We start from the raw sequence: 17,799 nt of genomic DNA, 5'->3' as shown, positions 1-17,799 counted from the left end.
ATGTTTGTTTCAAGACAGTGTGCACTTGCACAAGCAGAGGAGGGGAAGGGGAAGAGACAGAGGGAGAGAGACAATCCCAAGCAGGTTCCACGCTGTCAGCACAGAGCCCGAAGCAGGGCTCCATCCCACAGATGGTGAGATCATGACCTGAGCTGAAATCAAGAGTCGGGACACTCAAACAACTGAGCCACCCAGGCACCCCCACTCAGTACTATGAAAGGTCTAGACCTTAACTATTTGTATTGCAAAATGAGAAGTTTCCTTAATGTGTAAAAGTGACTAGGTAATTAAAAAAAAAAGTGACAAAGGAAGTAAGACCACATTCATCCCATTCCACAAATTTTCTTTGCTTCTCTGATTACAGAGGAAAGTCCCCTATATTTTTCAAAGCACTTCTATCTATTATGTTAATGGACAGCTTGCCAGGTAGGAAAGATGACACAGCCAGGCTTAGAGTTTGAGGGCTCCAACCTTAGGCTCACTTGGGCTGAAATTCCAGCTCTGTCACTTACTAGTTATAACCTGAGCAAGTCACTCACAGTGTCCTTATTTATAGAAGACACCTGTAACTCTCACAGAACTACTGTGAGAATTAAAGATAATGCATGCAGAATGACTGATGTAGGTCCTAACACATATGTAGTGTTCAATAAATGAAAATAAAAAAGAAAATAGAGGCTCAAGGATTTAAATTAGTACTCACCAAGTCCAATCCCTCAGGGTAAATGGATGAAACAGTTCAATAAAGAATAGAGGTGGCTATGGGAAAATGGAGAGCACATGCCTCTTCTAGAGATAACAGCTGCTATTCAGCTGCACATACTATTCTAAGGATGTCCAATCTTGTGATATTGTCAAGAGGCCAAAAAACATAAGACTTTACATAAACTGTATAATTTTTGAAAATATCGTAACCCAAATAAAATAGGATAATATCAACCTGGGGACTACATATAGATTGTAATCTGGTAATAAATGTCTTGCCTAGATCATCAAAGAAAATCGGAGACAAACCTAATCTCAACATGAGATCTCTTTTTTGCTTTCTACAACCTCTACTGTTTCTTTTATCAGGTTGCCAAAGAGCACAGTTTGAGAGACGTGCACTAATCTCTGGATAAGAGGACTCAATTCAGGCCTTAATACAAAGTTTTCTTAACTTACATGCGTGAATGCCTTTCGGAGGACTCCAAACTCCATATAGAACCTATAAAAGTGTAGCTGGCTCATTCCCTGCAGTACAAAAACCACCACGTTGTTCAGCTGGTTTTGGTGAAAAAGCTGGCACCAACTGTTGAAAAATCAAACCAAAACAGCTAAAAGTGATACCATCAAGTCAGTTCAGACATACAAGAGGAAAGTGTGGAAAAAAAGCAGCAAGCAACAGTTAATGGAGCTTATCATCACTCACTGACTGCCTGGTAAAGAACAGCTTTTAATGCACAGAATTCAAATAAAGATCTCGTGAGATAATTATTTATTGCATTCAAATCCAAAATCCTATTAAGATTTGCTTTAAATTGGAAATAAGGTAATTTTACAAAGGCATATCCTCAAGATCCCAAGCTGCTCTGCAGTCCTTCCTAAGCAAGTAATCACATGACTGACCTCAAGAAAGCCAGTTTTAGATAAACTGACAGACTAACGGCAATATGCGTTAATGTAGAAGATGGCTTTTGAGGTATCCAGCCAATCTCTCTCAGATAGATGTCTGAAAAACTTTGAAGAGTTTTGAAACAATTTGTATTGGTATATATAAAAAGCAATTTTCATTAGATATTTAACAATGGCAGTGAAGATATCAGAAAAAAATCTCTTTCACCCTTCACATAAAGGGAACAAAAAAGATTGACTGGGATTCTTAACATTTAATCATATTATTTCAATCGGGTCTCCACTGGGGGTTATAAACCAAAATACCTATAGTGGTGCTGGGGAAGGTCATTGAAAAGACATGACTGCAGCTGACCTGTGAGCTGCTCCAAGGACACAGCCTTGAGATAGTGATGTGGTGTTGAAAACACCAGCATGGTATATGTGACTGAATCCAGTTAAGGCCTGTATGTACACTTTTAGGATTTGGCAGGTAGGTGTAGGGATCTATTTGTTTTGCTCCTACCCAAGACCAGCTTTGTATATGCAAGTTCCCTTTGCTTATTATTAAAACTGCCACTTACCAACCTGAGATGGCCTGCCTCATTCTTTAGTCTCTCCCTGCCCTCCAAGTAAGGGGAACTGGTTTCAGTTTTCACCCAGAAAGTTCCAAAGGTTGCAAACCAATAAGCAGCCAGACAGATAATGCAAAAAAGAGAAGCAGGTCAGGTAGGACACTAAAGAGTACATGCCCCTATTCAGATTTGACAAATTGTTGCCATTTGGGAATACAGGGACAGCTGCCAGATCTTAAGAGTTTTTTGAATAAAGTATCTGGATTTTAATAAAGGAATTCCCAAATTAAGTATTGGCAACTAGTATAAGAAAAATTTAGGATATTCTGTATGGCAAATAAACAATGTAAATTAAGAGTATATGGCCCTGTAGACACGAGTTTGAAGCCTCGGGTCATTTAAGTTCATCTCATACCTGGGTTTAGAAACATTGGAGTTGCCCAGAACTGCATACTTCAGCAATTCACATAACTGTTCATGTGTTACTTCACAGTTTTCAGCAAATAAAATGGTAGATAAGCGGGCTTTCTGAAAAGATAAATCAGGGCATAACAAATGACTATTGGGAATAACAATAAAGCAAAGAAAATTATTAAAACATTCTAGTTTCTGATTACTTTAGCATATATGCAAATGAGGGGTTTAATTGAAAATGAAGGTCTAAAACAACAACCTATGATAGGACATTATTAATATAGTGTTTAAGAAACATTGATACAGAACCTTAATTATAGATACTTGGTTACATACTAGAGATAGTAGGATGAATAAAACAAGATTCATGCTCTCATGTTCATTTTACTGAAGTAAAAGAAATGCAAAAATAGGTAATTCCAATGCAATGTGGGTAAGTGCTATTATAAAGTATAGGAGTAAAAAAGGCTAACTGCCTTGGGGGTTAGAGAGTTTGGGGGATAGCTTCATGGAGATGAGAATACTGGGGCTGAGTCTTGGAAATAATTTGTCAGCCAGATAGGAGGGAACATTGTGTCTAAACGTGTAGTTTTATTTGGCTGGAGCCAAGATGGCATGATGCAGAGCAGAGGAGATTTGAGAGTATACAGAAGAGGGAGCCAGATCATAGAAGTTCAATGTGGTCTACGGTAAAGAGTCTGACATTATTCTGGGGAAACAAGGAGTTCACTGAAGCTTCTCCCTCCTATAATAGCTATGCACTTCGGGGCGCCTGGGTGGCACAGTCGGTTAAGCATCCGACTTTAGCCAGGTCACGATCTCGCGGTCCGTGAGTTTGAGCCCCGCGTCAGGCTCTGGGCTGATGGCTTGGAGCCTGTTTCCGATTCTGTGTCTCCCTCTCTCTCTGCCCCTCCCCTGTTCATGCTCTGTCTCTCTCTGTCCCAAAAATAAATAAAAAACGTTGAAAAAAAAATTTAAAAAAAAAGAAAATAAATAAATAAAATAGTTATGCACTTATATTTGGTTATTAAAGCAATTCATGCTTGTGAAAAGAGTCAGATAACTGAGAAAGGTAAATAAAGACAATAGGTAAAAGAAAATAAAAGTCATCTGTACTTACAGAAGTCAGAGATAATTACCACTTTCATTTTGGTTTGGGAGGCAGCAGAGTAGACTGGTTAGGAGCTTAAGTCCAAGACTCCTACTACTTTAGTTCAAATACCAAGCTCTACTATGTAGGACAAGTACCTTAACCTAAGACTCAGTTTCTTCATCTACAGAGTAATTATAATTCCACCTCATGAGATTTTGGGAAGATCAACGAGGTAGTACAAATGCAATATAGTAAGACTGACATTATCATAAGTACTTAATAAACACCAGACATTATTATTGCTATTGTTCCCATGAGTTTTTAAAGATAATGTTGAGCACCTATTAATTAGCCATTTAACAGTTCTGAGCACTTCACATCTATTAACTCATTTAATTCTTACAGGTCTTTTAAGTGGCTACTACTTTATCATCATTTTGCATAAAGAAATGAAGGAATGGGTAAGTGGTAGAACGAAGACTGGAATACAGGCTCCAAAGCCCAAAATCTTGATCTCTATACTATACTGCCCCTAAAGGATTATACTATACATTCTGTTTGGTAACCAACTCCCCCCAGCCAAATAAATAAATAAATAAATAAATAAATAAAATAAAAATTTGTATCTTTCCATAGCAGTTAAATATAACAAATACAAATTTTAATAGTCCATTCTCTAAATTTACCTCAACACCTAAAATTTATGTGAAAAAATTCATCATCGAGGACAGTTTTTTGTAATAAATTATGAGCATCGTTTTAAAATTCCCTGTACACCTGGATAAATTCTCCAGGTAAGTTCTTGATCAAAATAAAACCTACAGTTGATCCTTCACACCTTTACACACAGGTTTAAATTGTGTGGATCCACTTATATGTGGATCACTTTTGGTAAATACAGAATAGTGCTGTAAATGTATATATATCCGTGTTATTTTCTAATTTGGATGGTTGCATTGTGGCTACGTAGGACTGTTTATAGGAAATACATACTAAAATATGGGGGGCGGTGATCATGAAGCATTGTTTGCAATTACTTTCAAATGCTGGCTGGGGATATTTTTGGTACTGTTTTTGCAACTTTTAACTTTGAGAGTGTTTCAAAATAAAAAGTGATGAGATTGTCTATTTCCTTAAACTTCTCACCACATTAACCCATAAAAAGTTGTTCTGCCAATCTGATAGGCAAAAAAAGAAAAAAACAAGGAATCCCTTTTTAATAGATGTTTTTAACAAATGTTTTCATAGCACTAATTCCCTTTTAACATACTACAGGTATCCCTAGCTTTCTGAAACCTTGTGTTCTGCCACTTCCCTCTTAAAAAAAAGATCTGTATAATCACTGTACCTGTTTTCACTTTTATTTTCAGCATGTTTCACAACAAGCCAGTTACAGAAGCGGGCACCCCTCGCAATTAAATTGGCACAGCCAAGCTCCTTCTCCAAGGACTACACTGAACAAGAAGCCCCCATAGCTTTGATCTGTGTCTGTGAGCATCTACACTTTATCTCTATTTTGTGTATTAGTTAGCAAGATCTGTCCTAAGATATCTGAAAGCTTAACAGAGATTATTTACGGGGTATGAAAATGCTTAATTTTTTTTTATAAATAAATGCTTCTTCACTTTACACCATTTCAGCTTACATTTCACAGGAACGCTCTACTTTTGGATAGTGGGGGAAACATGTATATAACTTCTATTTGTCTTTCCACTACAACTAAGGAGGAACCTTTATTTACTGATTCTCCAAGTATCTAGGGCAGTGCCCAGCATATGGCAGACAAGAGAAATCTGATGACTGAAGAGATGGGCCACATATATTTGGCTCTCAATAAATGGCAGGGATGATCATCAGCTTTGTTATGTCCCTACTGGTATGTAAGTTGTACGAGCGCAGGGAGTTTTGGTTTTCTGCACTGGGATACCCCCAAAACCTAGAACAATTTCTGGTACACAGAGCAAATTGTTGAGTGAAGTATTTGTTGAGTGAACATTCTTTTAGGGTCGCAGGCACCTTACTAGGTTTAAACCGCCAGTATCAGCCCTGAGGCAGGTGGTAATCCACTATCATTCCCATTTTACAGAAAGCCTAATGAGTGGGTGAGGGCGACCAGTGTCCAGGGAGGATTTGGGGCCCAGAAGGCGGCTGGGGAGGCTCCAGCCCCGGGACCGCCCACTCGGGCTCCCCGTTGCTCACCTTGGCCTCAGGCTGACTCTCCTCAAGTTCCCAACGGGCTCTCATCGCCTCAGCCGCCCCGACCAGCATGTTCGGGCCTCGCCTCCTCTTCCTGCCCTTCTTGAGGTGCCTCCCGGCCCTCTCCCTCTGGGGTTCCATGAGTCTGTGGAGAAAGATGTACGAGAGCTGAATAAACGCCGCCTCCTGACGGGGAAACAGCTGGGGCTTCGACAGCCTACCGCCTCCCTCAAATCCTCTCTTCAACTGCGTGTACGGAGACCTCCCAGACCTCCCTTAAAAGCAAGGCTGCCAACGATCCTCCCCGTTCCACGGAGGAGAAAACAGCACCGAGACCAACGGTTTTACCGTCCGCTCCAGAGGCAAGATTCTAAACGGTTTTCCAACGGCTCTACAACGGTTCCCCAACGGCGCAAACAGCGCCTCCGCCCGTTGTTAAAGAGGAAAGTTACTGCCAAGAGCCTTCCCTGCCAAACCACTCCCCGCGCCCCCCCCCGAACCCCGCAAATGCCGAAGAGAAGCCGGGCAGAGAAAACAGGACGCAGCTACCTCCGCCTCAGTCGCAAATAGAACCGCAGCCTAGGCTGCCGCCTCAACCGCGCCAGGCTTTTGAACGGACCGGAAGTGGGAGTCTGACGACTTCCGGCAGTTGGGCTGGGAGGAGAAAGGAGAGCGGCGAATGGCTACCAAGAGGTTGGCGAGGTACGCGAGGGGTTTGGGGGGCTTGGGGTGGCTCCTGGTCCGGCGCTGGGGACCGCGGTAGGGCTAGGCAATGGGCATCCGCGGTGTCAGGCTTCATGCTCTGTATCCCGGCGTCTCCGACCTGCCTTCTCTGGCCCGGACTGAAAGATCTCTGTCTGGACCTCGGTCTCGAGCCTCAGGCCGCCCTCTGCGCGAGGGTGGAAGGACCGGGTTCGCGACTGTGTGGCGTTGAGCCCGTGTCTGCCCATTCTAGACCTCGGGAAACGGGTTAAAGGTGACAGCGCCTGGTAGGCCGTTCCGAGGTCTCAGACAGCCCCCACTGCACCTGTCAAGCGGTTCACCCCATCACTTCCTAGTGATACGTTTAATTCATAATGTGAATTAATTGTGGCCTTCTCCCTGATTCCCGGTCACGCTGTGCACATTTCCGATTTCTAGATGTACTGTAATAATGTATTAGAAGATAGCATGGGCTTCAGAGTTGGACAATCCTAGGTTCACACACCAAATCTGTGTTCTTTGGCAAATCACCGAGTGTTTTCTTCTCCATAAAGTAGAGGTAGCAAAAGTGACTACCTCGTACCATTGTTGAGGATTGAGATCACCAGAGTTCAGTGCCTACTATCTAGTAAGCAATCAAATAAATATGAGCAATTATTCCCAGCTCTTTGCACTTCCATCACACCTCCTTTTTCTTCTTTTTTTCTTCCCCCATCACACCTCTTAAACTAAAAACTACAACAGGAAGTGTCTGCCTGGTTAAACTCTACCAATTGTCAGAGTGGTTTGTCTTAACATCTCAGTAAGCCCAGCCCTTTCTGTGGACTCCAGTATTACCTTACAGTCTTTTACCATGAATGTCCAGTTTCGTTACACAGGTATATTTTGAGCTCCTAGAAGACTGGATCAGCCCAGTCTCCTTAGAACTGTGCTTTGCGCATAGCAAGGGCATGAAAAATGCAAAGGCAAAAATAAGTTTGTCAATGCATCTTCTGCAGTCACTCAAGTTCCTCAGTATTTACTGTAAAATAAGGGGAGCAGAAAGAATTAGTCTAAGTTTGCAAATATGAACTTTGAGGCGCATGCTGGTAAAATGACTACTAAAATCAAAAGAGGGTGACAGTCAGTATAAGAACCAAGGTCTTTTGCTCTCAAAGTCTAGTTCAATTTCCTCTAACATTGATACATTAATAATGAGGGTTATATCATTAGTTTGTTAGCATATTCAGACAGGAGCGTGAATGAGTTTGTTGAACATACTGGGTTGTTTTACATTTTTAGGCAGCTTGGATTAATTAGAAGAAAGTCAGTTGCACCAACAAATGGAAATGTAGGAAGAAGCAAATCCAGTAAGTAGTGTGCTTCATTTCTTTACATGTTGTATCCTTGCACTTTTAACGCCGGTAAAGCATAAGGATACCCTTTGTTTTTCAGAGCAGTTGTTTGACTATTTAATTGTCATTGATTTTGAATCAACATGTTGGAATGATGGGAAACGCCACCAGAGCCAAGAAATAAGTAAGTCTGGACTGCTAATGACCAAAGCTAGCCCTAGAGGAGTCACTTTAAAGTTTATAGATACAGGGGTACCTAGATGGCTCTCTTGATTAAGTGTCTGGCTCTTGACTTTGGCTCAGATCATGATCTCAGTTCATGGGTTCAAGCCCCATGTCAAGCACTGCACTGGCAGTGCAGAGCTTTTTTGGAATACTCTTTTCTTCCTTCTCTCTGCCCCTCCCCTGCTCACGCACGCTGTCTTTCTCAAAATAAATAATAAATAAACTTAAAAAAATAAAGTTTATAGAATAAAATCAGTCAACAGTGTATTTTTCTTTTCAAATTTTTATTTAAATTCTAGTTAGTTAACATACAGTAAAATATTGGATTCAGGAGTAGAATTCAGTGATTCATCACTTACATACAATACCCAGTGCTCATCCTAACAAGTGCTCTTTTAATACCCATCATCCATCTAGCCCGTCCCCCACCCACCTCCCTCTATCAACCCTCAGTTTGTTCTCTTTTAAGAGTCTTTTACGGTTTGCTTCCCTCTCTGTTTTTTTCTTTTTTCTCCCCTCTCCGATATATTTATCTATTTTGCTTCTACATTCCACCTATGAGTGAAATCATATGATATTTGTCTTTCTCTGACTGACTTATTTCACTCCATCCATGTCATGGCAAATGGCAAGATTTCATTCTTTTTGATGGCTGAGTAATATTTCATTTCAACAGTTTAAAGAAAACAGATAGTTTATGAATTGGTAGTTTACTATAAAACCTGACTTGACCAAAGAAGAGAACAAAAACCTAATATCTAAATGTATCATCATATAAAATGATTTTAGAATTCCATACAAAATTTCAGTTGTATAGAAACTGAAAAAAATACCTTTGCAAAAAGGAGTACATTTCAACTTCCGTGTGGTCTTCTTATTTAATTGTAGTATTCAAGAGTTTTAAGTAGGTATACTCAAAACTTTAATATTCTGACTTATTCTTTGGCATAGTTTTATTATAACTGTTATATCACACTGTTTAGGTCATTTGAATATGCTTTTACTGAAACAATGGTGTATGATGCTATAAGCTATATATATATATGTATATAATTTATGTATATAATGTTATAATGTATACAATACTGTATGATGGTACATTATGTTTAATTTAGAGTGATTACATCATTAATATAACAATTATACATTCCAGTGTCAATTGGTGATTCTCTCATATAGTTGAATTTCCAGCAGTATTGCTGAGCACATCAACTGGAGAGATTGAATCTGAGTTCCATACTTACGTTCAGCCTCAGGAACATCCGATTCTTTCTGAGTTTTGCATGGAACTGACAGGCATAAAACAGGTATGCCCTACCCTTTTCCCTTTCTCTCTTCTCATCCTACCCCTCTCCCCCAGAAACAAGTAAGTGTGATGCAAATATTAAAATTCATCAATCAGTTAAGGGTTGCCTGGGTGGCTCAGTTGGTTAAGCATCCAACTCTTGGTTTTGACTTAGGTCATGACCTCACTTTTCATGACATAGAGCCCCGTGTCTGGCTCTGTGCTGACAGTGTGGAGCCTGCTTGGGATTCTCTCTCTTCCTCTCTCTCTGCTCCTCCCCTGCTTACACTTTCTCTCTTTTCTCTTAAAATATATAAACTTAAAAAAAAAAACATAAAATTCAGTAATCAGTTTTAAAAAGAAAGGGAAAACTATATACCACTTGGAATTAGATTTATGCACTGTTAGGAGAAATAATGTTCCCTCTAGAACTCTGTCAGAATCTTTAAAAATGAAAAAGAATAGTATAAAAATGAATATCAAATTTAGTTTATGGAAATTAAGTGACATCAAATTTCTGTCAGTCAGGATTTAATTACTATATTTCTGTGTGATTTTAGGTAGAGCAACCTAATTTTTCTTATCTTGCAGCATTCTAATCATTATATTCTCTTGCATGTGTTTTAATATCTTTTTCACTAAATAAACTCTTTGCCAGTCCAAACCTCTTCTTTTTTATATCCCCCTATAGTGCATAATTATGTGCTAATGATGTGTTCAATAATTATAGAATTTTATTGTTGAATTCAAATTTTGTGGTTTTACTCAGGCTCAAGTTGATGAAGGAGTCCCTCTGAGGATATGCTTATCTCAGTTCTGTAAATGGATTCAGAAGATTCAGCAACAGAAGAAAATTATTTTTGCCACTGGGATTTCAGATCTGTCTAATTCCGAAGTAAAATTATGTGCATTTGTTACTTGGTCAGGTAAAAAATAAGTTAATATCTATAAATCATAAATGAGTAGGATTACTACTATGTAATTCTTCATCTGTAGTAAGAATTATACTTGTTAACCTCTTGGGACTCAAAAAGAAATCTAAGTGCCTAACAGATGTTAACCAAGGAAAGTAAGTTTATTCATATTTTTCAAATTACCATTCTGGGATACCTTAAAATTTTTTAACTTTAAGAATATTTTTAGATTTTTCCTCTCTGTTCTGGTTCCAGGCAAAGATGATTTAGTGAAAACTCTTATGCTATTTTCTACATTCTTGAATAAAAAGAATCTTAATTGAACTCACATCCTTTGTTTTCACACTAGGAAAAAATGGGTTTTTAAAGTAGATGTTTTGTATGCCTGTGATATAGCATTGGCATTAATAGGCATTGATAGCAGTGCTGTGCCATTGATAGCATAGCATTGATAGTCATATTTGGTTTTAGGTTTCTGTAAGATGTCTGGTTTCTCAGTTACATTAGTTTTTTCCTAGAATTTTAAAAACAGATAACCTTCTCCATGTAGGCCTTGTAACTTGACACCTTATTCTTCTTTCTGAAATATTTAGTGTGTTTTTTGGGGTGTTTAAGAAATCATTTTGAAATTTAGTTACCAACTTAATTTCTTAATAGTAAATTATGTAAAGTGAATAATTGTTAGATATTAACAGCAATGAAATTTTATTTTATATTATATAGTATATTGTTATAGCATACACATTATAGCTTATACACTATATATGGTACATATACTATAGAATATAGTATGTTTTGGTGGTATACTGTATACTATTATGTATATTATGTTTTTCTAGTATATATGTTGCCGAAGCGAGCACTATATTATGTTTTTATAAATTTTAGTATTTTATTTTATATTATCTTTCAACCTTTTATTTGTAAATGTTGATAGCATAAGTAAAAACTGCTTGGCATGTCTGAATTTGTTCTATTTTAATATACTTAATGCAGACTGGGACTTGGGGGTTTGCCTGGAGTATGAGTGTAAAAGAAAACAGCTGTTAAAACCTGTGTTCTTAAATTCTTGGATTGATCTCAGAGTAACTTATAAGGTAAGGGTCAAAGATGGGGGCATGTTCACTTTTCTTCTACTGGAAAATGATGAAACTTCATCCCACGCATGGCTATAGGTTACTATAAATGAAATGTTTTCTTTTGAAACTTTTACATAAATATATTTTTTAAAGTCTGTAAAACAGCACAACATAATAAACACATTCCAAATCTAATAGAACTAAAAATTATGAAAAGTAAGTGGTTAATATATAGACTTTCTAATAGTAACCTTTTTTGGATATGTCTTCTTTTATTTGATTAGATTTTCTATAGAAGAAAACCAAAAGGACTAAGTGGTGCCCTGCAGGAAGTGGGAATAGAATTCTTGGGAAGAGAACATTCTGGTTAGTATAAATTAAAAATAATTTTATTATCTAAGTCATTTTATTTTTACAAAATCTTTCGTATGAATCTCATGTTTTTGGTGATGTCATTAATAAAGAATATCCTTCAACCTAAAAAAAGCTCCTAATCTATACTATACCATTCAAATTATTTCTGACTTTCAAATTACTAGTATTGTAGGGTAAAGACTGCCATCTAGTGGGTTAGTTGCTAAAAAGAATGGAAATTAGCTAAATCAAATGGAGATTTAACAAATGCCCAGGTAATACATTGAATTAGTGAAAAAAACCAAACAAGATCATTAGATTACTCACAAAACATGGCCCCTACAGAATGTTGCTTACAGTTTTGCGAACTGTAATAGATTTTTATCTTCTTCTCTATAAATGTGTGTGATCTTGTCTTTTATTGGTACAGTTGCCACAGCTTTTTGCTAGTCTAATTTATCATGATTAAAATTAGTAGATGATCATAAATAGTATGCTCCAATTTAAATTGTGATTTCTTATTTTTGCTATACTTCTTTATGCTGGTACTACTAAATTCAGTGTTTGATATCTATTTACTCAGGGTTGGATGATTCTCGGAATACTGCCCTTCTTGCTTGGAAAATGATCAGGGATGGTTGCTTAATGAAAATTACAAGGTCCTTGAACAAGGTTAGTGGTATCTTGCCTCTTTATTTTGTTATATCAAACTCCAGAAGTAATCATAGGTTCATGGAAATACAGATACCATTGCATGCAATCATTGATAAATCAATGAATGACGACATTTTTCTTTTTTTGTCAAATCATATTAGTGTATAATAAATAAATTATGAATGTACAGTTTCTAAAGCTATTCTGTGGAATCATAGGTTCCCACTAAGAAGAATCCCAAAATTTTGGCCAGAAATTTGAATACGAATCAAGTTGAAGAAGCATCGGCCTGCAACAGTAGCATTCGGGGTCTGAGCACATATGATAGAGAGCCTAAAAATACAGTAAATTCTCATGAAAAAGTTCAGTTGAGGTCAGCTGGTGTGAATTCTCCTATAAAGGGACAAGATCAGTTCCAACTAAAGAGCAATGTAAAAGTGGGTCTTCGTGGTGGCAAAGGCTATTTATCTCTTTTTAATACAAAGCCCTCTACTTCCCTGGAGCAGTTGCAGTCTCCCAGCTTGAATACACCTATGCAGAAGCACATAAAAAATGAACACCTTGCATTTAGTACCAAACCTAAGTCTTCAACAGTTAGTTCAGAATTGGTACTTATTTCAACTACCATTTCATCTGTTAATCATATTTCTGATATGGAAATGAGTTCTGCTCTTGATTGTTTACCTATGTTGGCTGATTGGGAGGATGTAGCTTTACTGCCAGCATCTCAGCCTGAGCAAAATATAGATTGTATACCTCCCATTCATGACTCAAACTTAGACACTTCACTTAATTCCATAGAAAGATTAATGATTTTAAAGGAAGGCACAGAAGAAACTCCTCAAAACTCTGAGACCTCTAAGTCTATTGTTTATAAGAGTCCACATACTACTATTTATCATGTAAAAGATGCCAAAGTTCAAGGTTCAGTTGCTTCTGACTTTAAATTACCTGAATGCAAATCAACTAGCTCCAACAGTATTAATGCCAGTATGTCTCATCCTTCAGTTTTGGGGAAATACCCCCCCCTTTTAGGTAGTACTAAAAGGAATCCATCCAGTCTCCCAGCATTCCCACCAGCAAAAAAACAGTCCTTCACTATTCATGAAGAAAAGCCTACATCATCTGATGACTTCCCAGTGAGAAGTTGTTCCCAGAAGGTCCTCCCCTCTGTCTTAGCTTCTACAGTTAACCTAGAAGGACCTTGGAAGAGTGGAAAAATGACACCTCCATTATGCAAGTGTGGCCGAAGATCTAAGAGACTTGTTGTTTCTAATAATGGACCAAACCATGGAAAAGTCTTCTTTTGTTGCCCAAATGGGAAATACCAAGAAAATAGAAAATGTTGTGGTTATTTTAAGTGGGAACAAACACTTCGAAAGGAGAGAGCCAACAGCAGCATTCTGTCTCATTCTCCGGGGGGACCCACTTTTAGTTCCCCAGAAATAAGCCATATTTGTGACAGAAATGTAAATTTTTCTACTAAAAATTCATTGAGACTCAGACCTTCAATGAGGAATTGATAAACCTTCCCTATGACTAAACTGTGTTTTTACTTTAATGTGACTTTTTGTGTGATAAAGAGAAAAAAGTGTATAGGGCTACAAGTCATGGGGACTTAGCATATCTGAGTTCTGTAGACTGCACTGGGGCTATTAAACACACATGCATGCACACACACTGAAAATCAGAAAAAAATTGATTTCACACACTTTAAATTTCCTTGATCAGTTATCTAACACTTCTCTTGTATTCATTCATCTATGAATCCTGATTGTTCCTTGAATTTCCAAACATCATGAATATTCTGATAATCGTCTTACACCTTTAGTCATATATTAACATGCCAAATTTATCATACTTTTATCAAGAACCACAAATATTTTGTATATTCTATTAGATTAGATATAATAAACAACAATAGTATATAACATCCTTCTTTTACAGGTAGACCTTGAAATAAATTTAAATGTTTTTATATTACTTGAATAGAAATGTGACTATTAAAAATCCCTACTCTATTTTCAGGTAGACGCTTGTACTTTAAGAATTAGGAAATCTGATATATTTTTTTATTTTTCTAAAAACTTTTATTTGTTTATTTTGAGAGACGGAAAAAGAGCACGAGAGGGTGGGTCCAGGGAGGAGAGGGAAAGAGAATCCCAAGCAGGCTCCACACTGTCAGAACAGAGTCTGACAGCAGGGCTCAAGCTCATGAACTGTGATATCATGACCTGAGCCTGAAATCAAGAGTTGGACACTTGCTGACCGAGCCATCCAGGTACCCCTAAAAACTTTTATAATAAGTTGTTTAGTTTTATTTCAAAGCTTGAAGATTTGTTCTGATTTGTACATCAACATACCAGAAGAATTACTCAACTAGAGTTTGAAAACCAACACATCAGAAACTTGGTTTGGATAATACATGTTTAAAAATTTCTCAGCAATTGATGGTATTCTTTTTATATTACCAAAGTCATGAGAACATTGAACTAATGCAGAGGAATTTACCGAATATTTTATTTCAAAATTCAGCCTCTGATGTTATAACCACAAGATATTTATTTAAAGATTTTTTTTTTTTAAGGAATCCCTGCATCCAATGTGGGGCTCGAACGTACAACCCTGAGATCAAGAGTTGCATGCTCTACTGACTAAGCCAGCCAGACACCCCAACCATAAGTCATTTTAAATCAACAATTTACAAGTATACTATTATATTTTTAATCACCTCTCCATAATCTTGTATTTGTACAGTCTTTGTTTTATAGATACTGTGATAAATAATAGAATGAAATGGATTTAAATCATTTCCCATTCTTTCTTCCTTAGTTCATTTCTTTTTATCTTCCCACTGATAGTCTTTGGCAACTCTTGAATAAATTCTACCTGTTGGTATCAAGGGAAGAAAATTAGCCAAGAAGTTTTCATCTTTAGACAAATCCAATTATATAGCAGTTTTATTATCTCTAAGTGAAAGAATTAAGGTACCCATCTGGGTGGGTTTTGGTAACAACCAAAACAGCCAGAGGTATTGTTGAGGAGTTTTTTCTTGGTATTTAGTATTTACTACAAGTCCAGTTAGCCAGATGACCCAGAAAATTATGTCAAGAATTTCATTTTAATCTCAAAGATTCTGAATCTTATCCATGTCATTAGTTCAGTTTGGAATATTTGGTGTGACATGTTTGAGGAGAATATTCATTAAAATGGAAAAAGTAAACAGCTGAAGTTTTTCAGAACACTAAGCAAATTGTCATCATAATTGGAATACCTACCTTTCTGGGATATTTATAAGGTGCTGTAATTTTTTTTACATGTTCCTGAATCTCCTTTTTTAGTTGTTCTTGATCGTGTGACTTGTAATCATGGCTCAGAACAATAAAAGCCTTTACTACCTGAAAAAAAAAAATTTGAAACACCAGGAAGATATGTTATGCATTTTTATGTTTCAGTGTGTCTTGTTTACTTTCTCTAACTGGGAATCTAAGTGCCTGGGATTGGGGGCAGAAGGCTTCATAGGGTTTGATCCCAGCTCTGTCCCACACCTCCTGTTCTGTATCTAATTCAAGAATTTCTGGGACCCCTGCTTTGCCAATAACTTGAACCTTCTTACCTAAAAACATCTTGAACTTTACTTTCTGACCTGTTTGTGTTTCTGAGCTGTCTTTGCTGTTGACTTCTTGCCTCATCTTTTATTTCCTTCAAGAAAATTTCCTCTTAGAAACTTGACAATGTACTAAGTACAGTCTCTTGGGTGACAACCTAGCCTATCTAGCCTACTTTCTAGATCCCCACCCTCAGTATGGCCCTTATAAAGAGTATTCACACTTAGTTTGCCATATCCTTGTGGAAGGGAATAGTTGAGACTGCACACTCTTTATTCCAGAGACACTTGTGTTGATGTAAGACTGTGAAGATTCCAACAGCCACTTTGCTACTACTCTGACCAATTACCTGGCCCTGAGAAACGAGCAAAAGTGGTAGTGACCGTTGTTCTCTAATTGACAGAAGACAGGGAAGACTTCATCACTTTATGCTCACAAATGCTGTTTTTCTAAATTCACTCTTCTTTGAAGTGTTCTGGAAAATCCTGCCCAGTTTTTGGATCATGTATATACACATTTATACAATTTTATCCTATCCATTTTTTGATATTTCATAAAATGTGTTTGTGTTTATACCTACTCTTCTGCTTTATCAACATTTTTATGAATTAAATGTATCCTTGCTATAAGTGAATAATTCAGATGCACATTGAGAACTAATATTTGTAATTATTAGTTTGCATATTGATGACTTGTACACCTTGGATGAGGTCTACTTTATTTTTATAAAAGTCTTTATAAATCGTTACATAAGATGGTAAACTAATAAGGAACACCCTAACATGGTTAAGAGCATGAACTTTAAAATCAGACAGCCTGGGTTCGAATCACACTTGGTTGTGTAATCTTGGGGAAGTTAGGATACATTTCGGTGCCTCAGTTTCCTTCTCCAAAAAAAAAAAAAAAGAGGTTGTGAGAATTAGATAAGCTTACATATATAGGCCCTGTGTAGGGCTTATAATACCTGGAACATGCTAAGTCATCAGAAATATTAAGTATTAGTTGTAGTAGTATTAGAAGTACAAGTTTTTTGTTTTTTGGGTTTTGTTTTGTTTTGTTTTGTTTTAGAGAGTGAGTGGGGAGAGGGACAAAGGGAGAGAGAGAGAGAATCTCAAGCAGGTGCCATGCTCAGCCTGGAGCCCAATGTGGGAATTGATCCCATGATGCTGGGATCATTACCTGAGCTGAAATCAAGAGTCCAGATGTTTAATTACTGTGCCACCTAGATGATCTCTTTGTTGTTTTTTTTTTTTTAATTTTTTTTTAACGTTTATTTATTTTTGAGACAGAGTGAGACAGAGCATGAACGGGGAAGGGTCAGAGAGAGGGAGACACAGAATCTGAAACAGGCTCCAGGCTCTGAGCTGTCAGCACAGAGCCCGACGTGGGGCTCGAACTCATGGACCGCGAGATCATGACCTGAACTGAAGTCGGCCACTCAACCGACTGAGCCACCCAGGTGCCCCTGTTTTGTTTTTTTTTTTTTTAATTAAAATCCTTAAGTGGGCTTCAGAATTTCTCTCAAATTCTATGCAAACTTTTGCATTTTTATGAGAAGAGCCTACAGTTGTGCTATTTAATATAGTAATCACTAGCCACATGTAGCTGTTTAAATTTAAATTAAAATGAAATAAAAATGTTCTCAGCCACACCAGCCATATCTCAAGTGCTGTATAGCCATGTGTGGTTATTGTATTGGATGGTGCAGATAGAGAATATTTATGTCTGTCATTGCATTAGTCTATGTCCAATGTCCTTCAAATTCCAAAAAGC

At 37.4% G+C, this 17,799-nt stretch overlaps 3 protein-coding genes across 22 annotated transcripts in view; 1 reads left to right on the top strand and 2 right to left on the bottom strand.

The window, feature by feature from the left end:
* Positions 1 to 7,533, bottom strand: part of REXO5 (RNA exonuclease 5) — a 38,954-nt gene extending 31,421 nt beyond the window's left edge. The window contains exons 1-4 of one of the 5 annotated variants that reach the window (XM_015067152.3): positions 7,411 to 7,533; positions 5,875 to 6,016; positions 2,584 to 2,696; positions 1,165 to 1,291 (exon numbers count right to left, since the gene is read on the bottom strand). In XM_015067152.3, the coding sequence (XP_014922638.1) occupies positions 1,165 to 1,291; positions 2,584 to 2,696; positions 5,875 to 6,012 (378 nt within the window). In that variant the 5' untranslated portion in view covers positions 6,013 to 6,016; positions 7,411 to 7,533. Of the gene's footprint in view, positions 1 to 1,164; positions 1,292 to 2,583; positions 2,697 to 5,874; positions 6,017 to 6,420; positions 6,755 to 7,410 lie in introns of those variants that run through there. The other 4 variants (XM_027043077.2, XM_027043075.2, XM_027043074.2 and 1 more) reach the window with 4 other exon arrangements.
* ERI2 (ERI1 exoribonuclease family member 2) overlaps positions 6,136 to 17,799 on the top strand; it is a 62,377-nt gene continuing 50,713 nt past the window's right edge. Inside the window, exons 1-9 of one of the 9 annotated variants that reach the window (XM_027043079.2) lie at positions 6,153 to 6,573; positions 7,855 to 7,922; positions 8,008 to 8,091; positions 9,312 to 9,439; positions 10,187 to 10,343; positions 11,328 to 11,428; positions 11,695 to 11,776; positions 12,348 to 12,436; positions 12,637 to 14,153. In XM_027043079.2, coding sequence (XP_026898880.1) covers positions 6,551 to 6,573; positions 7,855 to 7,922; positions 8,008 to 8,091; positions 9,312 to 9,439; positions 10,187 to 10,343; positions 11,328 to 11,428; positions 11,695 to 11,776; positions 12,348 to 12,436; positions 12,637 to 13,941 — 2,037 coding nt within the window. In that variant the 5' untranslated portion in view covers positions 6,153 to 6,550 and the 3' untranslated portion in view covers positions 13,942 to 14,153. Of the gene's footprint in view, positions 6,574 to 7,854; positions 7,923 to 8,007; positions 8,092 to 9,285; positions 9,440 to 10,186; positions 10,344 to 11,327; positions 11,429 to 11,694; positions 11,777 to 12,347; positions 12,437 to 12,636; positions 14,154 to 17,799 lie in introns of those variants that run through there. The other 8 variants (XM_027043082.2, XM_027043081.2, XM_027043080.2 and 5 more) reach the window with 8 other exon arrangements.
* Positions 7,456 to 17,799, bottom strand: part of ACSM3 (acyl-CoA synthetase medium chain family member 3) — a 62,210-nt gene continuing 51,866 nt past the window's right edge. For 5 of the 8 annotated variants that reach the window (XM_015067157.3, XM_053213009.1, XM_053213010.1 and 2 more), the window contains 2 exons: positions 15,697 to 15,816; positions 14,245 to 15,307 (listed from right to left, as the gene is read on the bottom strand). In XM_015067157.3, the coding sequence (XP_014922643.1) occupies positions 15,221 to 15,307; positions 15,697 to 15,816 (207 nt within the window). In that variant the 3' untranslated portion in view covers positions 14,245 to 15,220. Of the gene's footprint in view, positions 7,595 to 12,816; positions 12,950 to 14,244; positions 15,817 to 17,799 lie in introns of those variants that run through there. The other 3 variants (XM_053213012.1, XM_027043085.2, XM_053213011.1) reach the window with 3 other exon arrangements.

This window comes from Acinonyx jubatus, chromosome E3 (genome assembly GCF_027475565.1).
Source record: "Acinonyx jubatus isolate Ajub_Pintada_27869175 chromosome E3, VMU_Ajub_asm_v1.0, whole genome shotgun sequence".
Classification (NCBI taxonomy): Eukaryota; Metazoa; Chordata; class Mammalia; order Carnivora; family Felidae; genus Acinonyx; species Acinonyx jubatus.
This window is presented reverse-complemented; position numbering and strand designations above follow the sequence as displayed.